Below are 23,799 nucleotides of genomic sequence, written 5' to 3'. Positions count from 1 at the left end.
AATAAGAACCTACTGTATAGCCCAGGGAACTCTACTCAATACTGTGTAATGACCTATGGGAAAAGAATCTAAAAAAGAGTGGATATATGTATACGTATAACTGATTCACTTTGCTGTACAGCAGAAACTAACATGACTTTGTAAATCAACTATACTTCAATAAAAATTAACTTAAAAAAAAGCGTCCGGTCGCCAGAGAACCAGGAGACTCTGGCTCCTGCCCAGCTCTTGCCAAACTTCGCCAGCTGGACTCTGGGGGACAGCTGTTCAGTACAGAGTCCCATGGGTCCTCTTAGGGGCAGTCTCATTGGTTCCTAACTCCCTGGGAGCGTAGATGCTCAAACACAATCTGTAGGGCTGCAAAGGTCACAGATGCTGTGGTGTCTGCCCCACCCTCCCCCACTTGCCTCCTGGTCCACTCTCCTCTCTCTTCCTATCAGAGGGTGGAAACATCCTGGAGGTAAGGATGAGCAGAAGAAATCCTTTCCTCAGGGTATGATGCTCTAGCATGGGGACCGTCAGCCGTCCTCAAATGCCCTCGTGTACAACTAAGAATAGCGCCTGTCTCCTGAGCTTGTATCAGCAGAAACAAAGCTGGTGGCAGGTGCTTTGCACAGATTAGCTCTTGTCATCCTCATAGCAGTGATTTTTGCATCCTGTACTGATGAGGAAAGTGAGCCCCAGGGATGCTTGGTGTCTTGTCCCAAGTCACACTTAGGTGGCAGAACCAGGATTCAGACCCAGGGCTGTCAGATTGTAAAGAGCAATGTTTGTTTGTTTTTTGTTTTTGTTTTCTCGGCCACACCACGCAGCTTGTGGGATCTTAGTTCCTCAACCAGGGATCGAACCCGTGCCCCCTGCAGTGGGAGCACGGAGTCCTAACTACTGGACTGCCAGGGAATTCCCGAGCACGATGTTATTTCATATAATTAGAAAGTCTGAGCTCAACCACAGGAAAAAAGCACACACTGTTCTACAGACTTCTTGGAGTCACATCTGTTGGTTGTCCATCTATCCTTGGGGCCCAGGAGTGGTAGAGCCCACCCAATCTGTTGCCCCTCCCTCCCAGCTCTTTACCTTGAGGTCTAACATTGTGCCTGTCCTAGTGTGAATGCGCAGGCAGTCCCTTGGCCCACACTATTCCCTAGTGCAGTGGCACTTGGCCTGGCCTCATTCCCACTGTCCAGAGGGTCCCCTCCAGTGCCACCACATTTGCTAGTCCCTTGGTGTTAGCCACATCTTCCTCCTCTTTCTCAATATGGCTTGTGCTGGCAGCTAGGCACTTTCCCCATGCTTCCCAGTACAAGAGTTGCTCACGTGCCCAGTTTCCACGATTGCCTCTCCTTTGGTTCAAGTTCCTGGGCTTGTCCTGGAGCCCCCATTCCCCACCCCTGGGCCTTGATACTGGCCTGAGCTTCCAGCCCAGGGGCCTTCATGTCCCAGAGACAGCACTGCTTCCTGGGCTTTCATTGCCTCCCAATTCCTGCCCTCGCTGGGCTGGGCTGGGCGATAATTAATTTTAGCTGCAGTTGCCATTCCTCCCCAAGCAGCCCTGCTGAGGCGTGTCCTGCTCATCCAGGCTCTGATGAGCCACACTCAGGTAGACAAGCCCCACCGGCGTGTTGCTGTTACAGATGTATGCGTGGCAAGTTGGACAAAATTTTGCAGCCCCCCCTCCAGTCGGATCTGGGGGTCGGGGGATGGATCCACCAAAGGAGCCAGGCAGCAGGCTGAGCTTGGCTGTCGGGACAGTTGGTCTCCACAAGTCAGCGAACACTGATGCTAAGCAGGCAGCCAGAGGTCAGCTTGGCTTTCGGTTAACAGATTTTATTTACCATTTACAAAAGAGGTTGATTGCATGCAAGTTGTAAGGATGCTGCATTGCCTATGGAGGGCAAACATGATCCAGCACAGCCCTGTCCTGAAACCTGCACCTGTTTGTTCAGTCTGGGCTCCTGGCTTGTTAGAGCCCAACCCTTAATACAGCTTGGGCTGTGGACTGCAGAAACCCTGGCAAGGAGCCTGCACACCGGCACATCTGAGTAACACCTTCAAACACCAACTCAAAAATCAAGAAAACCACACGTGCATGTAATCTGTTTAAATAAAATCACGGACGTATTCTAGAGAGGTTATTAGTGAGTGGAGTGAAACACAAAGAATTGTTCCGTTTCTCTCTGGGCACACGTTTAGATTTCCTCTTGGCAGATTTCCTTAAAGTCAGACGGAACTTCTTTGCATTAATAGAGGCCTGCATGTCGTCTCTGCTGGAGGCCGTGGTCACAAGCTGATGAGGTGTGCCCCAGCTACACAAACATGCTGAGGGGCCGGGAGCCCTCAAACCAGGTCCCTGCCGCCAAACTGCTACGTGGCCCCTCGCAATCACTCCTCTAGGGAACTCATTTTTGTCACCTTGGCAAAACGCAGCCTTGGCTGGATGTACTGCCCAGCTCTGGCCCTCTCTGACGATGGCTGTCCTGGGCTGCACGGGGGATGTAGTTGGGGGTGGGGGGTGGGGAGGGAGGAGACATGGAAGGGAAGCTATGCCATCATCACCCAGCTCAGGCTGTGGTGGATCAGTGGCAGTGCCCTCACCCAGCACAGCGCCTCCTGGGGGGTGCTTGGAAGAATAGCTGAGGGGCTCCCAATACTTTGTGGAAGAGCTGCACCCCCAGAGAACTGGGCTGCGGAAAAATACTTTGCGTTTGTGCTGCTTTGCACTTGGTGAAAGCCCCTGTCACTACTACTTGTTTTGAGCCTCGCCCCAGACCCATGAATGAGGCAGACTCACTTTCTTCATTTTCCAGATGAGAAAGAGGATGAGCAGGGAGTTTAAACAGCTTTCCCAAGGTTATAGCATGTGAGTAGAAGAGCTGGATAAAAATGGAAGTCTCCCCAGATCTCAGCCCTGCACTGCCTCTTCAAGGACTTCTGGTGGGACAGCTGCTAAGGGGACTTGATGCTTTTCCAGATATCTCTAGGGCTGCCAGCGCAGCTCCAGCTATTTCTGGGACCAGGGCAGGCCCATGGGGCGTAGCAGGGGCCCACAGTCTCTGCCCAGACACCATCCTCCACCTTCCAATGGCTTTTAGGCACAGGCCCACAGTCAGCGTGAGTTTTCAGTGCATCTTTGCCCTCCCCTGCTGCACTTGGTCTCCTACAGCCTGCAAGGTTCGCTGACCCTCAACCTTAGTCAGCACTGAACCCCCTTTTGCTGCTCCTGTTCTTAGCTGAAGACTTCAGGATCCAGGTTCTAGTCGACCTTGTCACATGTGGCCAGGGCCCTGCTCCTGGACTGAGAAAGCTGGGGCCCCAGCAGGACCCAAGAGACACTGTGAGATCTGGGACTGGTGAGTAGAAGACATAGATCCGGCTCCTCGTCAACTCCCAGCCTCTGCAGAACAGGCGGCATTGAAGCCGTGCCGAGGATCTGGGTGACGGGAAAGTATTTGCCAATTGCATCCATAACCAGAGAAATAAATTCCTCGCCCAAGGCACTGTCCTGAGGCCTGGATGTGGGGGTTACACCATTGCACAAAACAGGGGTGACCCTGAGGGGCAGAGCTGGGGAGTACGGCCCAAGCAGCTGGGCAATCGGGTTGGGAGAGAGGGACCACAGGACACGTTCTAGAAGTAAGCCTCGTTATGCACATTCTTCTTCTCAAACTTTTGCCTGAGCTCAGAGACCAGAGCTGACTGGACGGGTCTTCCCGCAGCCTCGTGTTCCGCCAAGGCCTTGGATTTTGGTGATGGATGGGGTCGCTGAGGGGCGAGTGAGCCAGAGACTGTAGGCACCATCCAATGGGCTGGTCCCATGCTGGGCGCCATGCTGGGTGGTGGAGGGGGAGCGGGGACTTTGGGGGGCAGTGCACTTCCCAGGCTGTTGTTGTTGCAGTTCTCATTGGGAGGATCCTCTCTGAGCACAAACCTGTCAGCGGCCTTGGTCCTTCTGAACTTGAGCCACTTGACGCCGGCGGTGCGGGGTGCAGGGCTGGGCCGCTTGCGGAGCACACGCCGCACCGGCAGGACCTTGTTGGACTTCTTGTTGCGCCAGAAGGTGGCGGTGGAGATGAGGACGGTTATGGCCACAATAATGGCCATGATGCCGGCCAGCACACCCACGGCCTTCATGGGGTTGTCTTTGGTCTGCATCAGGAAGGCGGCCATGGGGTTTCGGGACAGCATCTGGAAGAAAGATGCATTCGGCTGCTCCTGCCTCGTCCCCGGAGGACAGAGCAGGGGCCGTAAGCTCCCTTAAGCCTGATGGTTTTTAAGCTTTCTGGGGTCAGGCATCCCTTGGAGAATCTGCTGAGCACTACGGGCTTCATTGCAGAAAAAACGCACACAGAGAAAACACAATGCATGCACCTCTGCAGAAAAGTGCACAGAGAGAGCATGATACAAGCACCTCTTCTGGATGAAGAACTCCTGCATTAGCTGCTACTGCTTTCCTTTGACTGGGGGGAGTGTGTGTCACGTTTGCCCAAGTGCATTAGGAACCTCTTAAGTGATGACTTCCTGCCAGGCCCTGAGCTGAGAACCACGCATAATGATTTTACTTCTGCCCTTCAACACCCATGTGAAGGAGGCATCATTAGTCCCATTTTACAGAAAGGGAGTGGAGGCTTAGCAAAGTTCAAAGTCACACCATCACAAAGTGTTGAGACTAGGATTTCGAGCTGGTTTCAAAGCCTGTGTGTTCGATGGCACAGGTGGTCTTCGAGAGCATTGGGTGGGTGTCTTTGGAGGAAGGTGGTCTTTCTCCCTCTGGCCACGTGGCAGCGAGGTCTGAGCTGGCCCTCTGGCCCTCCCCCGCCTCAGCAGATCAGGGCTCCGTACCCACCTCAGTGTCTACGACGTCAATCTTGAGTAAGGCCGTGGTGCTGAAGGATGGGGAGCCGCGGTCCTTGGCCTGCACCTCTAGCGACCACGTGTGGTCCCCGCTGGGTGTGATGTTGTGCAGGGCATCCAGGGAGCGGATGGAGTTCTTGAGCCGGATCTCCCCCGTGTGTGTATCGATGTCGAAAACGTTGGCTGGCTCTGCGTGGATGATGGAATAGTCTACCAGGTTGTTGGGCTCCTCTGCGTCCTGGTCTGTGGCCTGTGCACAGAGAGGGACAGACAGAGCTGGGCTTCGGGGGCGATACTTGTGTACCCTGGCTCAACCAACACGTCACATAGAGCTGGCTGGGCTGAAGGGAAATGGTCCTAATCCTATTTGAGTGAATGGAGCTGGGAGAGGGATTGAATGAGCCAGGGTGGGTCTGCGCTTGGCTCTCTATGTGTGTTGTAGCAATTCATTCTCAGAACAAGTCTAGGCAGTCCGTATTGTCAAAAAACAAAAGCCTGGAGGCGGAGTGACTTGTCTAAGGATGGAGAGGTAGAAGGAGGGCAGCTGGGATCCAGAGTCAAGTCTGTTGGGTTCCAGGGTTCATGCTTTTTCCGTATCGGGAAGGCAGTGCAGTGGGGAAAGCGGTGCTGTAAGGGCAGGCAGACCAGCTGTGTGAACTCAGGCAAACCAAACATGCAACCTGCCTGAGCCTTAATTTATTTTTATGTGTAAAGTGGCAAAAATATCTTCTTTCTCAGAGGTTACTTCTGGGTTGAGGTGGGGATGAGGGTATATAAAGTACCTTAAAAACCCTTGCTTATTTCAGGACTCCAGTATATTTTAAAAGAAATTCTTATGCTACAGTGCCGCTTGCAGTTGCAGGGACAAGACTTTTAGGGGAGCTCAGCTACCTTCGAAGCCCACCTCAATTTTCACTGGGGTCCCCAGCACCATTGTCTTCTCCTGGACGCTCTTTCCAAACTGGGGGTAGTGGTCATTGACATCCAGCAGCGTGACGAACACCTCGGCTAGGCTGTACCTGCCCTCCATGTCCTCTGCCTTCACGTAGAAGTTGTACCTGGCAGTGTCCTCGGCGTCCAGGCTGGCCCAGGGCTGGGTGTAGATGATCCCAGAGGATGGGTGGATCAGGAAGCTGTCGGGCACAGACAGAGCAGGCGAGGGTGTGCACAAGCACACTCACGTACATGCGTGTACACTCACAGAGGTGCACACGTGCCTGCGGTAAGGAGCCGCCTACAGGAAGGGGCGGTAATGCACCAGGCAGCTTCCCCAAGGCATCCCGCAGGACCACCCACCTACTTAGCAGTCTTACCAATGTAGAACTTAACCCGAGTCACAGCCCTTCCCTCTCCTCCCACCACCTGCCCCTTCCTAGCCCAGCACTGCTTGCCTGGCCCCCAAGGCCACGAGCCCCAGCTCCAGGCCATAATGATGTCCCTTCTCCTCTCAGACTCACCTCACCTGGTGGGTCCCCACACCTCGACCTCAGGCTGTCTACAGCTCCCCTCCATTCCTTGCGCCCAGGCTCGCCTCCCCGACCCAGGTCCTGCTCTTCCCAGGCTCCTCCTGCCTTTAGCACAGATCCTCCTCCACCCTCAGCCTCCCAAATCCCTTGCCTGAGGTCCTGTCCGGGATTCTGGATCTACTCACAGGTCTGCCCCGGATCCATAGATGGAGTATTTGACTTCACCCCAGGGACCTGTGTCCGGATCGACGGCCTGGAAGAGAGAAAGCTCCCAGTGGCCCCTGCCCCTTTGTGAGGGCATGTTGGCAGCTCTTGCTTTCAATGGCAAAACAAGGATTTGGGGGGTTTGCCCAGCTGGGGAGAAACTGATCTGGAGCCCTGCTCTGGAGCCCTAGTTTCGCCCCAGGAGATCTCAAGCATTGGAGGAACCAGATCTGGAAGGCCTTGTATTTCTCATTATATGTCCTCATTACAGTCCTGTGAGGTGCTGTTATTCCCACTGTATAGAAGAAACAGGCTCAGAGAGGGCAGGTAGCTTGTCTAAGAACACAGCCAGTGAGTGTGGGCTTTGCAATTCAAACTGGAGCCCCAGTTTGTCTGACTTCACAAGGCCCCCTTCACCCCCAGTCCCTGGGTCAGCCCCAACCCACTGTGACAGCCAACACTTTGGAGCCCCCTGGGGCATTCTCAGGGATCCTGGCAATGTAGTAGTGGGACGTGAACTTGGGGACATTGTCATTGGTGTCCAGGAGCTGGATCACGATGTCCGCTGTGGAGCTGAACTTCTCTGGGGTGTTCACTTCGATGGCCAGGAGCTGGGGAAGGAAGGAAAAGGAGGACTTGTCTGGGTGGCAGTCGCTCTGCAGAGAGCCTGCCACGTCCCGTCTCAGTATCATCCCTGCCTTGTCTCCCGTTTTCTCAGCAGCCATCCAGCTATGCCTGCCCCCACCTGCAGGGGGCACCTCTAAGGCACACATCATTTCCCTCCCCACTGACTGCAATGCCCGTTTCCTTATGGTTGCCATTTGCACTGGGACCAATTTCTTTTGCTCCACTGATTTGCATATTCCTTTGTTTTAAACTTCCATTAAAAAAACTATTTTGCTTCATAATATACTTCAATATCTGTTAGAGCAAGTTCCTGCTTCATATTCTTTTTACCTGAATTTCCTGACTATTCAGGTTTATTTCTCCAGATAAAAACCAGTATAATTGTGTCAAGCCCCCTCCCTCCTCCCCTAAGCAAATTCTGGGTAAGACTTAATTGAGGTGGTGTGATCCTTTATTAATTGACGAGAATTTGCATTTTTAAACAGGGTGTGTCTTTATATTTCTTGCCTTCTTTATGTCCTTTTGTTAGATTTGTGCGTTTTTTTGTCATTTAGATGCTGCATATTTCTTGTTATGGTAATTCCTAGAAATTTTATCTATTAGTTGTTACTGTAAAAGTGCTCTCTTATTCCATTATTCTCATTGCTGTTTTTTGTACGTAGGAAAACTATTAGGTTTTGTGTATCAACTTTATAATCAATCATGTTAGCAACTTTGCTGTGTCTAACAGTTTTTCGATCATTTCTTTTAGATTTTTCTAAGCAAACAATCACATCATCTAAAATAATGATGATAATAATAATTTTTATCTCTTCCTTTCTAATGTTTGTACCTTTTGTTTCCTTTTTTTATCCAGGAATGATGTTATTCTAGGAATAGTGTTAAAGAATAGTGGTGAGAGCAGTTATACACGTTTTGTTCCTGACTTCATAGAATGCTTTTAGAATTTCACTTTTATCGACTGACTGATTGATTGAAGTATAGTTGCTTTACAATGTTGTGTAGAATTTCACTTTTAAGCATGATGCTAGCTATCGGTGTCTATGCATTTATAATCATAAATAATTAAAACAATTTTAAAAATATCAACAAAGTATTTTTCCTTTTTATTAATATAAATTATATATTTATGTATAATATGCATTTATTTATGTTTATCATTTTAAATAATTACATGTACAAAGGAGTATATTTTTCATCTCCTGCTAAAGTTTTTAACAGAATAGATGACATATGTCAAATGTGTATGAGAAAACATCTATCCTGAGGATCAAATGGTTTTCTTCTCTCAATCTATTCACGTGGCACATCATATTGGTAGTTTTCCTTTGGACACCCCTCCATGCATTCCTGGGGACAGTCGTAGTTTAGAAGCGGGAGCTCAGTGAGGCTGTGTGCAGTAAGAGAAGGTTCTTGTGTCATGATTCTTCTTCTCCCTTTTCCACTTACTCCTCAAATCAGCAGGAGGGGCAGAGAAACTGAGAGGAAAGGAGTAGGGCCAGGAGGGGCAGAGTGTGACAAGGGACCCCTTAGGAATGAATCTAGGTACTGCTGTGACCCCCCATTCAGGGTAGTGCAAAGCATCACCTACCTTGAAGGTTAACACTTTGAACTTTTCAAAGTCAATGGTGGCTGAGTTCTCTACAATGATCGTCACTTGGGCTTCATTCAGGACCGTCTGGGGGACCACTCGGAAGATGCCCCCGGGTCCCACCAGCCGCAGGTTGAATTTGGCATTGGCTCCCTGGACAACAGTTTGGAGAAAGGAAACAGGGAAGATGGATGAGAACAGAAACTCATTAGACAGTCGCGCTGTGCAAGGAGCCTTCACGTGCCCTTGACCCCGGGAGGTGAGTATTATTACTTCTTTCTATAGGGGAGGTGATGAAGAATCAGAAAGGTTGAGCAGACTATGAAGACTCACCAAGGAAACAAGCACAGAAAGCCTCGCCCTGAGCCGGGCACAGGAGGCAACAGGCCACATCTGCATTGTCTGGAGGGTCAGACGCACAGGTGCTTTCATTTGACTGGCTTTTTCCTTTTAATTGATTGTGAATATATTTAGGCCAAGCAGCTAGTCTTTGATTATCTACCCTCCCTCCTCTCTCTCCTGGTTACCCACTCTTGCGTCATTCATTTTGGGACTCTCCAGGCCCCTGTGACATCAGCAGGAAAGGCTCATGCAGGCTCAGCTTTGGGACTTGGTCCCATGTGGTTTGCAGGAAGACAGAGTGGAGGGCAGGACCACATACCTGGTCTGAGTCGTTGACAGTGATCTTGAGGCCCCGCAGGATCTCCCCCTGGGGCGGGTGCTCGTACATGGACAGCTCAAATCTGTTCTGGGGTCCACTCTCTCCATAGAATGTCGGCGGATGGTTGTTGAGGTCCACGATCCGGATGGTGACAGGGGCCATGGCCTGGGCAGCTGGGGTCCCTGCAGAGCTGACCTCAGTCACCTGGGGTGGGGACAGGTGGCTGTGGCTGTGTGGCAGGCTGATTCCAAGATGGCCCCAATGATCCCTGCCTCCTGGTATTCATGCCCTTATGTAATCTCCTCTTTTTCAGTGTGGCCTGGCCTAGTGACCTGCTTCAAACTGAGAGAATATGGCAGAGGTGATGAGATATCACTTAGTGATTAGGTCACTAATTTGTGATTAATCTAGTCACTAATAAGTGATTAGATTAGGTCATAACTTCTATCTTCTAGATAGATAGAAGATATCTATCTATATCTATCTTTTGCTGGCTTGGATGAAGCAAACAGCTGTGTTGAAGAGGCCTGTGTTCCTAGGAACTAATGGTGATGTCTAGCCAACAGCCAGCAAGGAACAGAGGTTCTTAGTCCGACAGCCCACGAGGTACTAAATCCTGCCAATAACCATGTGAGCTTGGACGCTAACCCTCCTCCAGCTGGGCCTTCAGATGAGAACCCAGTCCTGGCTGAAAATTTGTTGGCAGCTACGTGAGAGGCCTTGAAACTGAGGACCCAGCTGAGCTGACCCTGTACTCCTGACTCAGAAAAGCTGCAAGATATAAATGTGTGTTGTCTTAAGACACTAAATTTGTGGTGATATGTTACAACAGTCATAGGAAACTAGTATAGTGCTATTACTTGTCCTGTTTTACAGATGAGGCAAGAGGAGTGAGGCAGTCACCCGGGGTCACACAGCTGGACTAGGAAGAAAGTAGATGCGTCTGATTCCTTAGGCAGTGCTCTCTCCACCTCACTGCACTGCCCTCTCCTTGCAGCCAGACGCGGGTTCAAACCCTAGCTTTACCATGTTCTGCACTTGTGTCCACTTGTCCAGGGGGAGGCTGCAGGGAGGGGAGGTGTGGCGATGCACAGTGGATGACAAATACAGGCTGCAAAGCCAGGGCCAAGAGTCCACAAGCACCTCAGGAACGGGTGGCAAATACCATATGAGGCCCTGCAAGGGCTTCCTTCCGCTCTCCTATAAGCATGTCTGGTCTTACCTATCCTCAAATGACCCTCCCTGCCCTCTACTCCATCACACACTAGCTGCTTCCTAACTCTTCTTTGGTAGAAGCTTGTGCCCTCTGCCCCCTTTCCTCCCATTCAATGCTCAGCCCGTCCCCAACTCAGATACTTCACACTGACTTCCATGCTGCAGGTGGTACTGCCCGCTCCCCCTCCCCCTTCCGAGTGTGCTGTCCCCTTGGCTAAAGTGGCTCCCCTTTGCAGGTTGGACTTGACCCCTGGTCTCTCCTTCCCCGGCACCTCCCTCTTCCTCACTCTTATCCTGGGGTGCTCCCGCAGTGGCCTTCTGAGCCGGTGGCTCCTCTCTCCCCCCAGCCCTCCTCTGGGTGGCCTCATGCCCTCCCTTCCTTTCACAGCTACCTGTATGTTGATGCTGTCTGCCCTGAAGTCCAAACCTGTACCCACAAGTTTGGATGTTTCAACTTGAATGACCCCGAGGCACCAGAATGCCTCATGCCCATCCTACTCAACTTGCCTTCTCACCTGTGTTCCTGATGGCACGGTACCACCCTAGATGCATCCCTCCCTCTCCTTCCCCCCCCAACTCATGGCCCCGTTCTGTGGAGTCTGTCTCCTTCACAGTTTGCCGTTCGTCCATTTTCACTATTCCGCCTCCGCTCATCCCCACGGCCCCTCGGCATCTGTCACCTGGGCTGATGGCTTTGCTTCCCTACCTCTCATCCACTTCCCTCCAAACCCAAGTTGGGACCAGTGCTCTCAAACGTCAGGCTGAGACTGGTGCCAGACTCACCTGGGAGCTCAAAACATGCAGAATCCTGGGTTTCCCCCAGACATACTAAATACCCATCCTCGGGAGTGTGTCCTGGACATCTTTTTTTTCCAAGCTCTCTGATTTTGGGAATCCCACTGGTCTAGTGAGCAGTCAGAGTGAGCTTTTAACAAGACCCTAATTCTGCTCAAACCTTTCCATGGCTCTTCCCTGCTCTTGGGCAGGACTAGGTACATAGTTTGCAGGCCCAGTGAAAAATGAAAATAGGGGGCCCCTTGAGAATTTCAAGACAGCAAGAGCAGAGCATTAAGCCCAGCATGGGACCCTTCTAACTGTGGTTCCTGTGTCATCTCACAGGTTGCATGGCCGCAAAGCTGGCCCTGTTGCAGGGAAAACCCATGCCTCGTATTCAAGGCCTTTACTCCTCCGGCACCAGCTGGGCTCCAACCGTTTCCCCTTTACGTGCTGCCTGTGGACTCTTGGCTCCGGTCCCACCTGACCCCTCATTGCGCCCCTGCTACATCATGTGCTCTCACCTCCAGCCTCGGCTCATTGGGCTTTCCTAGCTTTGCAAGGCCTCCGCCTGCCCCACCCTAAACAGTGCTCCCCAACACCAGTCTCCACTTGCTGGGTCCTACCCATGTTCATGGCATCGCTGCTTCCAGCCTTCCTTCTCCTGCCTCATCACAGCTCCCCTCGCCAGGTACCACCTCTTGTAGGTGCTCCTTGAAGCAACATCTAGATCCTTCCTCCCTAGATCCTGCGAGCCCTAGGGGGTAAGGGGGCAGCCCAGGTCTCATCACCTTTGGAACCTTCCAGGGCCGAAGGGTGGGGAACGCCAAGCTCGTGGGAGGGTACCTGTACATGCAGCTCATACGCCTCTCTCCGGAGCTGGGCAGGGCTCTGGGTGATGGAGATTGCTCCAGACGTCTCATTAATTTCAAAGGCTCCATCACTGCCTGTCACAGAAGAGAGATGTGCCCTGCAGTTCTGAACAAGGCCACACGGTGGCGCAGGGTGCCATACGTTCCTCAGATGTTATCTCATTCAAGTCTCCCCTATTATCATCTGTGTCTTGCCAACGAGGAAACTGAGTCTCAGAGGCGCTAAGTAACTTATCTAAAGTTACACATGAGTGCAGAACTGGGACTCAAGCTCACTACTTTCTGGCTCCCAGGTGCTCTAGTATTTTGCTTCTTGTGTGTGTGTGTGTGTGTGTGTGTGTGTGTGTGTGTGTGTGTGTGTGATAGAAAGAGAAAGGAGAAATAAAGAGGTATAGAGGAAGGGAGATGGGGGGTGGAGAGAAGGAGAGAAAATAATGGAGGGAAGAAAGAGAAAGACTGGAGGAGGAGGAGTAGAGGGAGATGCAAGAAGACAGGAGAGGAGATGGTGTGGTGTGGGCACTCGGTAGGTGTTTGAAGGATTGCGGCGGTGGAGGGGAGGGAAGGCAGTCAGAGGTCTGCATGCCTGGGGAGAGATGCCTGTGTGTGATAGTGGACACATCTGCACGTGTGTGAGCTGCTGGAAGGGGAGTGTGTACCAGGCATGTCCCAGGGACAGGGTCAGAGGAGGTGATGGTGTCTGAGTGAGAGCATAGAGATGTGTGCACGTCTGGGACCAGGCACGAGGTGTGGTGGTCCCCTGGAGGGGACCAGGTACGAGGTGTGGTGGTCCCCTGGAGGGGACCAGGTACGAGGTGTGGTGGTCCCCTGGAGGGGACCAGCTACTGAGGGCTCAAGAGCCCTCCCCAGGGCTGGCTTCTCTTGCTCAGCTGCTGCCCAGCTGTGGAAAGAGCCAGCAGACTTAGGTTCAAACCCAATGGGAACTTGGGATAATTTAGCTTCTCTGAGCCTCAGTTTTCTCACCCATGTACAGGGCTAGTACTAGGCACACGCAAAATCATCATTGCATTTAATTCACTGAATTCAACTCTATGCTCTAGGCCAAAACATTTAAAAGAATGAGAAAAACACATGGCAATTTAAAGAGTATAAGAAATCTTGCCACCCCTTCCCATTAACGAGGTATGCCCAGGAGCCTGTGGGAACGTGAATTGGCACCACCTGTGCCGCTCTCAGTATCCAGCCCCCAGCCCCTCCCTGCCCAATGCGTCTCTCCCTGTTGCTGGACATAATGAGAAGCAGGGACCAAAGCAGACGCCCAAGGAGACGTGCCGCCTCCTGCAGGGACCCAGCCACTCTTCTCCACGCATCTTGTGCTTCTGGCCTATAGATGAGGAAACTGGGATCCGGAGAGGTTGGATCTCACTCTGGTTACCCAGCGAGTTGTAGCTGCAGCCCAGCAGTGAGCCCCAGACTCACCGTTCACGAGGCTGTAGAGAACACGGTTGGGTTTGCCACGATCTCCATCCATGGCGACGACAGTCAGGACCTCTGAGCCCTTGGGGGGAACAAGGATTTTATCCTGTGGCCCTGGGAGGCCGTTCGAAGGCTTTGGGAAGTTGCCCCACCTGACAAGCCCTGCTCGATCCTGGCCTGCCACCCCCTCCTGGTCTCCCTACTCAGGCCCTTTTCCCCAGAGGCCTATCCATCCTCATGGCAGCTTCCTGACTGTCCTCTCCCCCCGCCCCGGCACCTCCTTCCCGCTTAGCTCCTCAGCAGGACCGTCTGGGCCTCGCCCTGCTCTGACCTGCGGCCCCCATGAGAGCAGCCCGGCCTTTCTCTCTCCCTCACTCTGTGCCCTTCTGCACCACTCGGCTGCCAGCATCTGAAAAGGTGATGTCTTAGCTTGGGCCCAGCACACGAGTAGTGCTCAGTAAGTGTTTTCATTGTTGTATAAAGTTGGGAATTATCAGAATCCGGGGAAGTGAAAATTGAGAATGCAATTCCATTCCACAGAGAGTTCTTGAGCCGTGGCCATGGGAGGTGTGGCTGGGGGGGGCACATAAACACATGGGCTCACCCCAAGTAGGGGCGTGCCCGTGGAGGGGCGTGCTGGGCGTAGGAGCAGACATCAACCAAAGATGTCGGCGAAAGCAGTGCCTGGGCTGAGCCGAGAAGGGCAGGAGGCGTTAGGCCCATGGGCAGGTGTCCGGCAGAAGGAAAAGGGTGCAGTGGTGAGAGGGCTGGGCTGAGTAGAGGATGGTGGGGGCTCCCGGGTGGAGGGGAGGCCAGCCCCTGGATGCCAGGCCCAGGGCTGGAACCTGAGAGGTCAAAACACAAAACACAGGGGTGGCGGTGGGGGGGGGGGGCGGCGGGAAGGAGGGACGGAGACTGCACTTAAGGGGGAGGAAGCTGAGGCCAGCCTTCCAGCTGGGCCCTCATGTGATGTCCGACAAGGGTTGTGGTGATTCGGCAGCAAACTGTGGGAGAACTACGGGTTTGAGGGGCCCCAGGCTACAGGCTTGGAGGGAGGGAAGCGAAAGGCACCTCACCTCCTGTACGAGGTGGAGGAAAGGGCCACCTAAACCAAATCATCAGCTCTCTTCCCAGCCTCTCTTCTCAGCCCTTTTGAAGGGCTGACATGTGCAGCCGGGCTGGCGTAAGCCTGAGTGAGTGGCATAGCCTGGGCACCCGGTACGTGCTCCACACACAAGCTGCCGCTTCTTCCCGGGCCTACTTCCCCATGCAAAACGACCTGTTTGTGGCCTGAGTGAGGGGTCCAGAGCCGGCCTCCCCGTGAGCTGAGGCGCGCGAGCCCAGGTCGAGCCCAGCCATCCAGCAGGGGGATCCTCGGGCAGCGCAAAGGACAGGGCAGGAGGTGTCTGAAGGTGACACTGGGCTGAGGGGCACAGCCACCCACCGGAAGGGTGTCCTCGTACACATAGCCGTAGTAGGGCGTGCCCACGAAGACAGGGGCCATGTCCTGCACGTCCTCCACATTGACTGTGACCGTGGTGGTGGCCGAGAGCACCACGCTGGCCCCTCGCAGCCTCCCTCCGCCATCCTGGGGAAGGGTCGGAGAGGGAAGAGAGGTTGGGCTCTGGAGTTGAGCAGACTCCCACAGAATCCGGCTCCTGTCACTTACTGGCTGCCCTCCCTGATTTCCGTTTGCTTCCGTGTCCCCTGGAGATAATTTTGCCCTCATACGGGGGTTAGGAAAATTAAATGAGATGATGCAAGAAGGTCTTCAATCAGTGCCTGCTATGCAGTAGGCGCTCATAGGCATTCCTTTGGAAAGAGGGTTAGGTTTCTCTCCAGGGAAATCATGTCTGATCAGTAGCAGAGGAGGAGGGGGTCAGAGCCAAATCCCCTCTCCCAGCCCGGAGCCAAGCCTCAAACACTCCTGAGGACCTGCTAAGAGCACGATGTGGACCCGCGCCTGAGCGTGTATAATGGAGCCGTGCGCCCACCAAGCCAGCGCTCGTGGAGTGGCTGGCAGGCAGGCCCGGCACGAGCCTCCTGGTGCAGACTAGGGGGATGACCTGTAGCCAATATGTGACCAACAGGGGCCTTTCTGGAAAAGAAAATGGGGGGCTTAGAGGGACGGCTGGGGTTTCCTGCCCTCGGGAAAGAGCAGCCGCTTTGGCCGAGCACCTGCTGAGCTGCAGGTCCCATGTCACACGCTTTAGAAGTATGAGGAATTTAGTGAAGTCTCGGGGTGGGCAGATGAGAAAACTGAGGCTCAGAGAGGGTAACCGGTCACACAGAGAGGAAGAGGAGGGTGAGCAAGCCCGGGCAGAGAAACAGAGGTGCCCAGAGGCCAGGCTGTGTGGATGTGAGCCCTCTCTGGCTCAGAAACACCAGCCTCCCTGGAGAATATGTCCATGTCTGGGCAGGCTCCACGCATTAGAGATTCCGAGCGGCTGCACCCCCCCATCCCCTCCCCATTGTACCTTCTGCCCCGAACTGCCCCCCCGTTGTAGAACCTAGCTGCTCCAATCCAAGGGCAGCTTCCCCTGACGGAGGCTGAGGAGAGTCCAGGCGCTGCCATTCCTCCCTCTCTATTACCTTGGCAACCACAGCGATGAAGTGGGCCGGGGCCTTCTCGTAGTCCAGGGTGGCCCCAGCCTGGAGGCGGAGTACACCACTGTGGCGGTCCACAGAAAACCTGGTGGAGTGTGGATTCTGTAAAGAGCAAGGGGCAGGCTGGGCCTTGGGGAGGGACCCAGGTCCCTCGCCTGCTCTGCTTCCTGAAAGGGGGTCTTCACCGTCCTCCCTTCATCACACGAACTCTGGTCTCAGGGCTGAGGTGCACACTTCAGGGCACTCAGTCTTCCCGGCCCCCAGGGCCCCGCTTCCTAGGGCTCTGGGCTTCCCCTCCCTCTCCCTCAGTCCAGCAAAGACGTTCCCTTCCAGCAGGGCCTCAGCTCTTTTCTCAGCTCAGCTGGAAAACAACGGGGCCCAGCTAGGGGCTAAGCTCTGGCCTGGAGTTTCCAGCAGGCAGAAATGTCAGCAGAGTGCTCTAACCTAGAGGAGGTGAGGGCTGAAAGCCATAGTGACAGAGAGAGCCTTCGGGATCTTCCAACCCCTCCGTTAAGTGACTGTGGGTCAGTCAGCAGCATCTGGGTAGGGGGTTGGGGCGGTCAGATGGGGACAGGAGACAATCCTCAATCTGAAGAGGGGTGACTGTGTGTCAGGAGCTGTTGTTGGAGCTGGACACGTATTTAATCCTCACAACTTCCAATGAGGATGCGCTTTCAATTTGAGGAAACTGAGCTGGGAAAGTCATACAATGATGGAGGCCCCATGCGTGGGAAGTGGTGGAGTCTTTCCAGAACCTGTGGAGCCCAGGGGCTTTCTCCAGAACCTGTGTCTCTAGCCACTGAGCTATACTGCCTTGAAAATGGTGAGAGCAAGTGATTAACTGTGGAGAGCAGAGAAGATGCTGCAGAAACAGCAGCCATGGGAAGGAGGGCAGTGGGTTCCGGAGGAGTCCAGGGAAAGGCAGGAGGTGTGCGGAGGGGTCTCCGCCTCCGACAGGGTGGGATGGATGGACAAGGGTAGGGTGGAGGTGTCACAGCTCTGCTCATTCTGAGAGTTGCCCCTTCTGCCTTTTTTCCGATTGACACTTCTAGGCTCAGACAAGTTTCTTTTACTTGGTGTGTGTGCAAAGTGCCCAGGCCATCTTCTGGGGGAGGGGTTGGTAGGGGGAGAGCTGAGGGTCCTGAGATCTGGGGAGAGGGAGGCAGGTCAACTCAGAGGGAGCCAGGATGGCCCAGTCAGGGGAAGACGGCTTCCTCTCAGGCCAGTCTTAGGTCCCCACCTATTCATCCCACGCCTGCATTTACTGAGACCTTTTTGGGTGGGATGCACCATCTCTGACAATCTTTGGGAATAGTTGAGGCACTGACCTAAGGGCTTTAGTGATGGAGATGGGGGCTGTCCAGGTGTCCCTGCTAGCCCAGGCCTCTGGTTATTTCCTGTGTGTCCCACCTTACCTTCAGGAAGTAGGTGACACTCCCTCCAGAACCTGTGTCCCTGTCCACTGCACGGACCTTGGCGATACTGCTCCCGGCAGGTGTGTCCTGAGGGGTCACAGCCACAGAAGGTCAGTCCCAGGGGCAGTGACAGATGCTCGGGGAACTGGGGTCTGGGGGCACGGAAAGGTGGAGTCAGGGAAGTGAGGGGTGAAAAAGAGGTGAAAGGTGGTGATTGACCCAGGGAGCATCCAATAGGAGGAGGGGCCTTGATGGAGCAGACACACTGGAGTCAGAGCGGGGTCAGGAAAGGGCAGAGGGAAGGAGGAACAAACAGACATCCTCCCCCTGAGAACGGCTTCAAATAGACAAAGGCTTTAAATATGAAGTGACTGTAAACAGTTAACAAACACAGACATATTCCGTATCACCAGGGATCACACACGTGCAGCTTAGAGCCAGCGCAAACATCTTTCTCCTACTGAATTAGCAGACATTTAAAACTCCCAGAATGGCCAGTGTTGGCCAGGAACCAGGAGACAAACCCTTTCTCACATCCTAGGGGAAAGGCAAACAGGTACCATTCTGGAAAATCAATCTGGCAACCCCTCACAGGCACCCAGGCTTTGACCCAGCAATGTCAAATCATTCCAATTAGAGAAGGGAACTTTTATGCTCAGAGTCTGTTGTTTGGTGTTTCTTATGACGGCAAAAACTTAAAGTATCTTTAATATCCAAACATAAAGGAACAGTTCAGTAAATGCTGGAATATGCACTCAAGGAAAGCTATTAAAATCTCAGTTACCGCAACTTTACAATTACTGAGGAAAATTCTTATGTTATAAATTCAGTGAAAAATAGAATACAGAAAACGTATGTTTAGTATAGTCACAACTATGTAAAATAAAGAGAAAGCAAGAACCTACGATCATGAAAATGATGAGGAGGAAATACCCCCAAATTTAACAATGTTGTCTCAAGCTGGAGGGATTAAGGGTGGTTTCTGAAACTCTTTTTTCCCTACTTTTCTGTACAATTCACATTTTCCCAATAAGAGTACCTTATAGGGAATTCCCTGATGGTCCAGTGGTTAGGACTCGGCATTTTCACTGCAGGGGGCGAGGGTGCCCCCCAAAAAAGAAAGTGCATTATAATTCTAATGGAAAATGGTCAATGAACATTCCTTTGGAATAAAAATGTGGGGGGCTGGCAACAGAGGTGGCAGGAGGACACAGAGGGGAGGGGTCTCCAGAGGGTAGTGAGTGACGGAGAGGGCTCTTCACTCCAATGCCTTGTCCCCTTGGCCAGGTCACAGGGCAGCCCAGAGGCCTGGGGCGGGAGTGCATCGACCCTGCCTGGTGGCCCCTTGCTCACCTCGGGAACCTGGACAATGTAGGGCTCCTGGATGAACCTGGGTGCCTCGTCATTGGCATCCGTCACCAGGATAGTGACTTTTTCCGCCACCTGAGAAGGGGCAAAGGGGACAGGTGTTGGAGCATTGAGACCTTCTGGGTGATAAAGGGACAATGGCCTCTAACACCCTAGGTGTATGTCTCTGCCCCCTCCTTCCCCCTCCCTTCCCCTCCCTCCCTCCTTCCTTCCCTCTTTTATTCATTCATGCAGCACATACTGTTAAGGAACTACTCGGTGCCAAGCACTGTGCTCCATGCTGGAGACAGAAGACACAGTCTGATGGTGTGAACTTTGCAGGGTGGAGTGGTGGGCAAATAGCAACGTATGAAAGAACAGTCGCGATGTCATTCAGGGCGGCAACCACTGGGCGCTGGGGGCTGGGGCCTGCACCACATGACTCTGAGGGCACCGTGTGCCCCAGCCTAGGCAAAGGCACCAGTTTAGGGGGCTACATCCAGAGGCCCAGAGAAGAGGCATCTGACCCAGCCTGCGGTGGCTGACAGCAGGGAGGCCTCACAGAGGTGTGAGAAGTAAGGTCTGCAGCACTTTGTCAGGTGAGAGGGGAAGAGGAGGAAGCTGTGTCAGGAAGAAGCAGCAACATGGGCAAGGGCAGAGTGAAGCACATACGTGGGTTTAGAGCGCAGAAGCAGATTTAGGGCTACGCGGCTGGTGGGGTGAATGTGGGAGAGAAGGCGGGTGAGTCTGACGGTCCTCTGAATGGCAGTCTGGAGCTTGGACTCCACCCTGAGGGCAGTGGGGGCCAGCTGCTAGCGCTTTCTGAGCTGGGATCTGTGGCCAGGTCTGGTGCTGCACAGTGATGGCTCCAGATGTGGATTGAGGTCGGGGAGCCTTGGAGGGAGGGGAGCCCCCAGGATTATCCGGGAAGCAGTGATGAGGGCTGGGCGAAAGTGGCAGCTGTGGGGAAGGAGAGGAGGAAGGAGGGGTCGGGTGCCCAGGTGTTCAGCTTGGGTGATGGTGCAGAGCCAGGAGCCAGGCGGGAGGAGATGGATGGGCAAGCAGGTTTGAGGAGACACTGCTTGAGGAATGTGGGTGTGCTCTCCCTCCCTTCCTTCCCCTCTCTCCTATGAGCATGTTGGGGCAGATCTTGCTGGACCTCAGCTCAGGTTTGCTGGGAGCCCTGCCCCGCGTGCTGCCAGGGGCTGGCTGGAGTGTGTACTCACCAGATTCAGGCCGTCGGAAATGCTGACAATGGCTTCAATCTCGTCCTCCCTCTGTGAAGCACAAGGACAAAGTGTCCAGGAGTCTGAGGCACCATAGGGACCCCTGGAGGCTAGGTGCAGCAGAGGAGGCCCGGGCATTACAAGGGAGCCCTGGAGCAGGGCGGGGTGGCTGAAAGCTGCCTCTGGCCATGCTTGAGACCTTATTTTGGGGCTTGGCCCATCAGGGGTTCTCATAAACCCAGAGGGTGGAGGTGAAAACAGAAAATACACCCCTGTCAGAATGAGAGATGCTAACGAGTGTGCTGGAGGACCCAGGAAGAGGTTTTTAGTCCATTTAAAATTTTTCCTCTTTTTGCCCCTTATCTCTCCCTTGACTCTCCATATTCTACAGTTCCTCAGAGGTCCAGGTCTGTGGTGTCTCAAGCTCTCCCCTTGACACGGTGGGTGTCGAGGTCCCCACGTCCCGTAGGGTGACAGGGAGGGGAGAACAGTTTCACCTCCTCTGCTGTGTCCCCCAGCTGTCTCTGGGACCCACCCTTTCCTTTCTCTGCACTGGTGGAGTCTGCCATTGGATCAGAGCTGGCAGCATCCCGCGGCTGAGGTCCAGGTACCTGGTCCGCCAGCCTGGTGTGGGATCTCACAAGGGACACATAGCCCACGCCCTGTCACCCGCAGGTTCAGAGGGCACAGAGGGGGAGGAGTTTTAGCAAACTCAGAGCCGCTTTCTAAACCAGTCTTTCCAGCCCTGATCCGCTGGCTGAGTTTTCTGTGATTTACGGGAGCTCTCCAAGGATGCTCTCTAGGGCACCTTCCCGCCCACAGAGGTCTGTCTACATGCCTGGCAGGCAATGTTCCTCACAGGTCCCCATACCTCTCTGTCCAGCTCTTCAATCAGGGTTATGTTTCCAAAATTGGGGTCAACCGAAAAGACACTTCTAGCGCTGGGGTCAAAGCTGATGTGGTAGGAGACGGGGTCTCCCTCGGGGTCTGTTCCATTCAGGGTGTACACATGAGAGCCTGGAAAGAGACAGTTGAGCGCTCACTGCTGGTCCCGTCCCAGCTGGCTGCTTCCTACTCTTTTTCTTTATTCTTCACGACTATCAGATGGCTGTTAGTACCTGCCACTTTACAGACTGTAATCTAGAATACGGATTACAGAGGGCTTCAGGGCTGCTGGGTCTAACTCTAGGGTCTCTGCCTGGAAATGACTCCTGTCCCAGGAACCAAGACTGGGGATGCGGGATGAGGGAAAAGGGAGGAGCCTTAAGGTGGAGGGGTGACCCACGGGCAGCACTGTTCCCCATGCTTGGATTATTCAGGGAACTCTGAGCAAGTGCTTCCTGTACACTGCAGTGGTCCTTTTGCTCAGGGTTCCCAGACCAGGTGATGGACAGGAAGTGCGAACCTCCCTCCTTCTCCCGCTCCTCTCCCTGCAGATGCCACTGAGTTCATTGTTCTGGGGCCATTTTAAAGCCTAGAGCCCTGGGGCTCTGGCACGTTAGTACTTTGCTCAAGGTCACGCAGTGGGTAAAGGCCCCAGCGCTGAGGACTGCCGCCTGCCCCTGGGGCCGGCCCCGTCTCTGGGCTCGGCGCCTGGGTCTCCAGGACGGGCCCAGCTTAGGTGTCCACGGCCGCCCGTGCCCTCCTTTCCTGCAACTGCCCCAGGGAATTCAGAGCGCTAACAGGATGTCCCGGGAGTCACGGGTTCGGTCTCTATGTCCAGGGGAACGTGGGCCGCCCCTCCGGGAGACCTATGTGGGGCAGACGCCAGGCGTGCTCACCCACAGGAGTGTCCTCCGGGAGGCTGAAGAGGGCCATGTTTCCGTTGGTGCTGCCCACCCCGTTGTCGAAAAAGTAGGGGGCGAAGTTGGCCTGGGCTAGGAAGAGAACACAGAACAGAGGACACCCGAACACGCGCAGGGACAGCTCGGCACCGGCGTGGTCGCGCGTCTGGCCCACCCGCGGGCAGGCGAGGGCTCCCGTCCCAGAGCCCAGCGCGCCCACCGGGGCCCTCGGCCACCTCCTCCCGTGGGCTCCGGCTGGGCTCGGCTTGTCAGGGACACGCACCATCTGGGCGTTTGGAACTCAGGCAGCGGCCAGTCTCAGCCCCATCAATGGGCAGACTAGGAAGCCTCGCCCAGAGAGGGGCAGTGCCCTGGTCAAGGTCACACGGGGAGTGAAAACACCCTCCCACAGCCCTCGGGGCAGCTGCCAAACCTCCGACTGCGCTTCTGAAGAAGCGGAGAGCAGCGAGAATCTCCTTTCCCCAGTCCGTGTCCCCGTCCCCCATCCCGAGCCCCACTCTGGAAATGAACGGTCCAGAACTGTCCCTGGGTCCACCCGGCTGGCGCCAGCACCCACCCCTCGTCCCTACCGGGGCCCGCGGGGCCTGCGGCCACTCACCCAGGCGGTGGAACAGCAGCCCCAGGGCCAGGACGGCCCGCAGGCCGCGCCCCATGTCTCCGCGGGCGGGTCTTGCTGCTCCCCGCAGCCGAGGCCGGGCGCCGGAGCACGGAGCATGCCCTGGGCCCGCGACGAGTGCAGAGCCGGGGTGGGGGTGGGGTGGGGGCGGCGGCGGGAGGCGGGCGTGGGCGGGAGCGCCGAAAGGTGCGGAGGGCGCTAAGCGGATGACACTGCTCGGATCGGCGCCCCTGGAGCGCTCCCGCCCGCAGCGGAACGAGACCAATTAGTGGGTGCAGAGCTGAGGGGACCCGCTACCAGCAGCGGGCGGGGGTGGGGGCCGGGAGGGCATTCCTCTGTGCTACCGCGACCTCTGCCCCCAGGTCTGGAGCGCAGGAGCCAAGGGGACCCCAGGGCCGCAGGGCACTGGAAAACTGGGACTTTTTCCAGGTCTGCAAATCCTGGTAGGGCTGGGCTCCACTGGAGTCTTCCCTTCTTATGAACTTCCTCTGTGACTGTCAGGGAGTTTGCCGCTCTCTTTGAACCTGACTGTAAAACAGCGGTAGGGCACGGGCGCAACCTCAGCGCGGAAGGATCCCTCCCACTAGTCTCTAGGAGAAATGAGGGCGGGGCAGAAAGGGGGTGGGTGGGCTCTGGGAAGGGCATGGCCTGAAAAATCCAAATCAACTCCAGGGATGTGGCCCTGAAGGCTTTGGGGGTGAGCTTTGCGGTTGGGAAAGGGGCAGATGGTGAGGGTTTATGAGGACCACCTCTCTGAGATCTCAACCCATTCCTGTCCTGCCCGCCCCCAGGCCAGGCTAGCTCTCCCAGAGGGTCCGATTACTAGTCTGGTCACTAGTGGGGGTCCACGTGTGTGGTGGACGGCAGAGAGGGCCTTCAAGTCTCTAGTAAGGTGGAAGCAGAGATTGCCAGGCAGCAGGCTAGCCTCCCTCCCCATCTGCAGTGCCCAGTTGTGACCATGGAGAAGCAGCAGACCCACGCACGCCTCGCAAGGAAGGGCGAACTGTTTGAAAGCAGATTCAGGCCCCATGATGGGACAGACTTGCTAACAGAGCTGGCCAGCACAGGTGTGGACTGTCCCAGGAGGG

General features: G+C 54.6%; 1 protein-coding gene across 2 annotated transcripts; it reads right to left on the bottom strand.

Moving 5' to 3' along the window:
- Positions 1 to 1,813: 1,813 nt before the first annotated feature.
- Positions 1,814 to 23,189, bottom strand: CDHR1 (cadherin related family member 1). Of its 2 annotated transcripts, XM_060125576.1 has the most exons (17): positions 22,694 to 23,189; positions 22,072 to 22,167; positions 21,162 to 21,307; positions 20,291 to 20,341; positions 19,071 to 19,160; positions 17,718 to 17,804; positions 16,288 to 16,404; positions 15,140 to 15,283; positions 13,699 to 13,777; positions 12,236 to 12,336; positions 9,401 to 9,604; positions 8,740 to 8,892; positions 6,968 to 7,132; positions 6,503 to 6,570; positions 5,756 to 5,984; positions 4,844 to 5,101; positions 1,814 to 4,185 (listed from the first exon to the last, which is right to left on the bottom strand). In XM_060125576.1, the coding sequence occupies exons 1-17, from the start codon at positions 22,746 to 22,748 to the stop codon at positions 3,628 to 3,630; spliced, it is 2,601 nt and encodes an 866-aa protein (XP_059981559.1). In that variant the 5' UTR covers positions 22,749 to 23,189; the 3' UTR covers positions 1,814 to 3,627. The 2 variants fall into 2 exon arrangements, with proteins under 2 accessions (XP_059981559.1, XP_059981558.1); XM_060125575.1 differs by lacking the exon at positions 22,694 to 23,189 and having other exon boundaries at positions 22,072 to 22,476.
- Between the last annotated feature and the right edge of the window lie 610 nt (positions 23,190 to 23,799).

Source organism: Lagenorhynchus albirostris, chromosome 16 (assembly GCF_949774975.1).
Source record: "Lagenorhynchus albirostris chromosome 16, mLagAlb1.1, whole genome shotgun sequence".
NCBI classification, from domain to species: Eukaryota; Metazoa; Chordata; class Mammalia; order Artiodactyla; family Delphinidae; genus Lagenorhynchus; species Lagenorhynchus albirostris.
This window is presented reverse-complemented; position numbering and strand designations above follow the sequence as displayed.

What these genes read in the sequence shown, in the direction of transcription:
- CDHR1 (XM_060125575.1), bottom strand. Translation starts at nt 22,360, where the DNA reads ATGGTGCGTGTCCCTGACAAGCCGAGCCCAGCCGGAGCCCACGGGAGG. An exon ending in GTGTCACCTACTTCCTGAAG is followed by an intron (nt 16,405 to 17,717) that starts GTAAGGTGGGAC and finishes TGCTCTTTACAG; the next exon opens with AATCCACACTCCACCAGGTT. An exon ending in GGACCCCAGTGAAAATTGAG is followed by an intron (nt 5,102 to 5,755) that starts GTGGGCTTCGAA and finishes CTCTGTGCACAG; the next exon opens with GCCACAGACCAGGACGCAGA.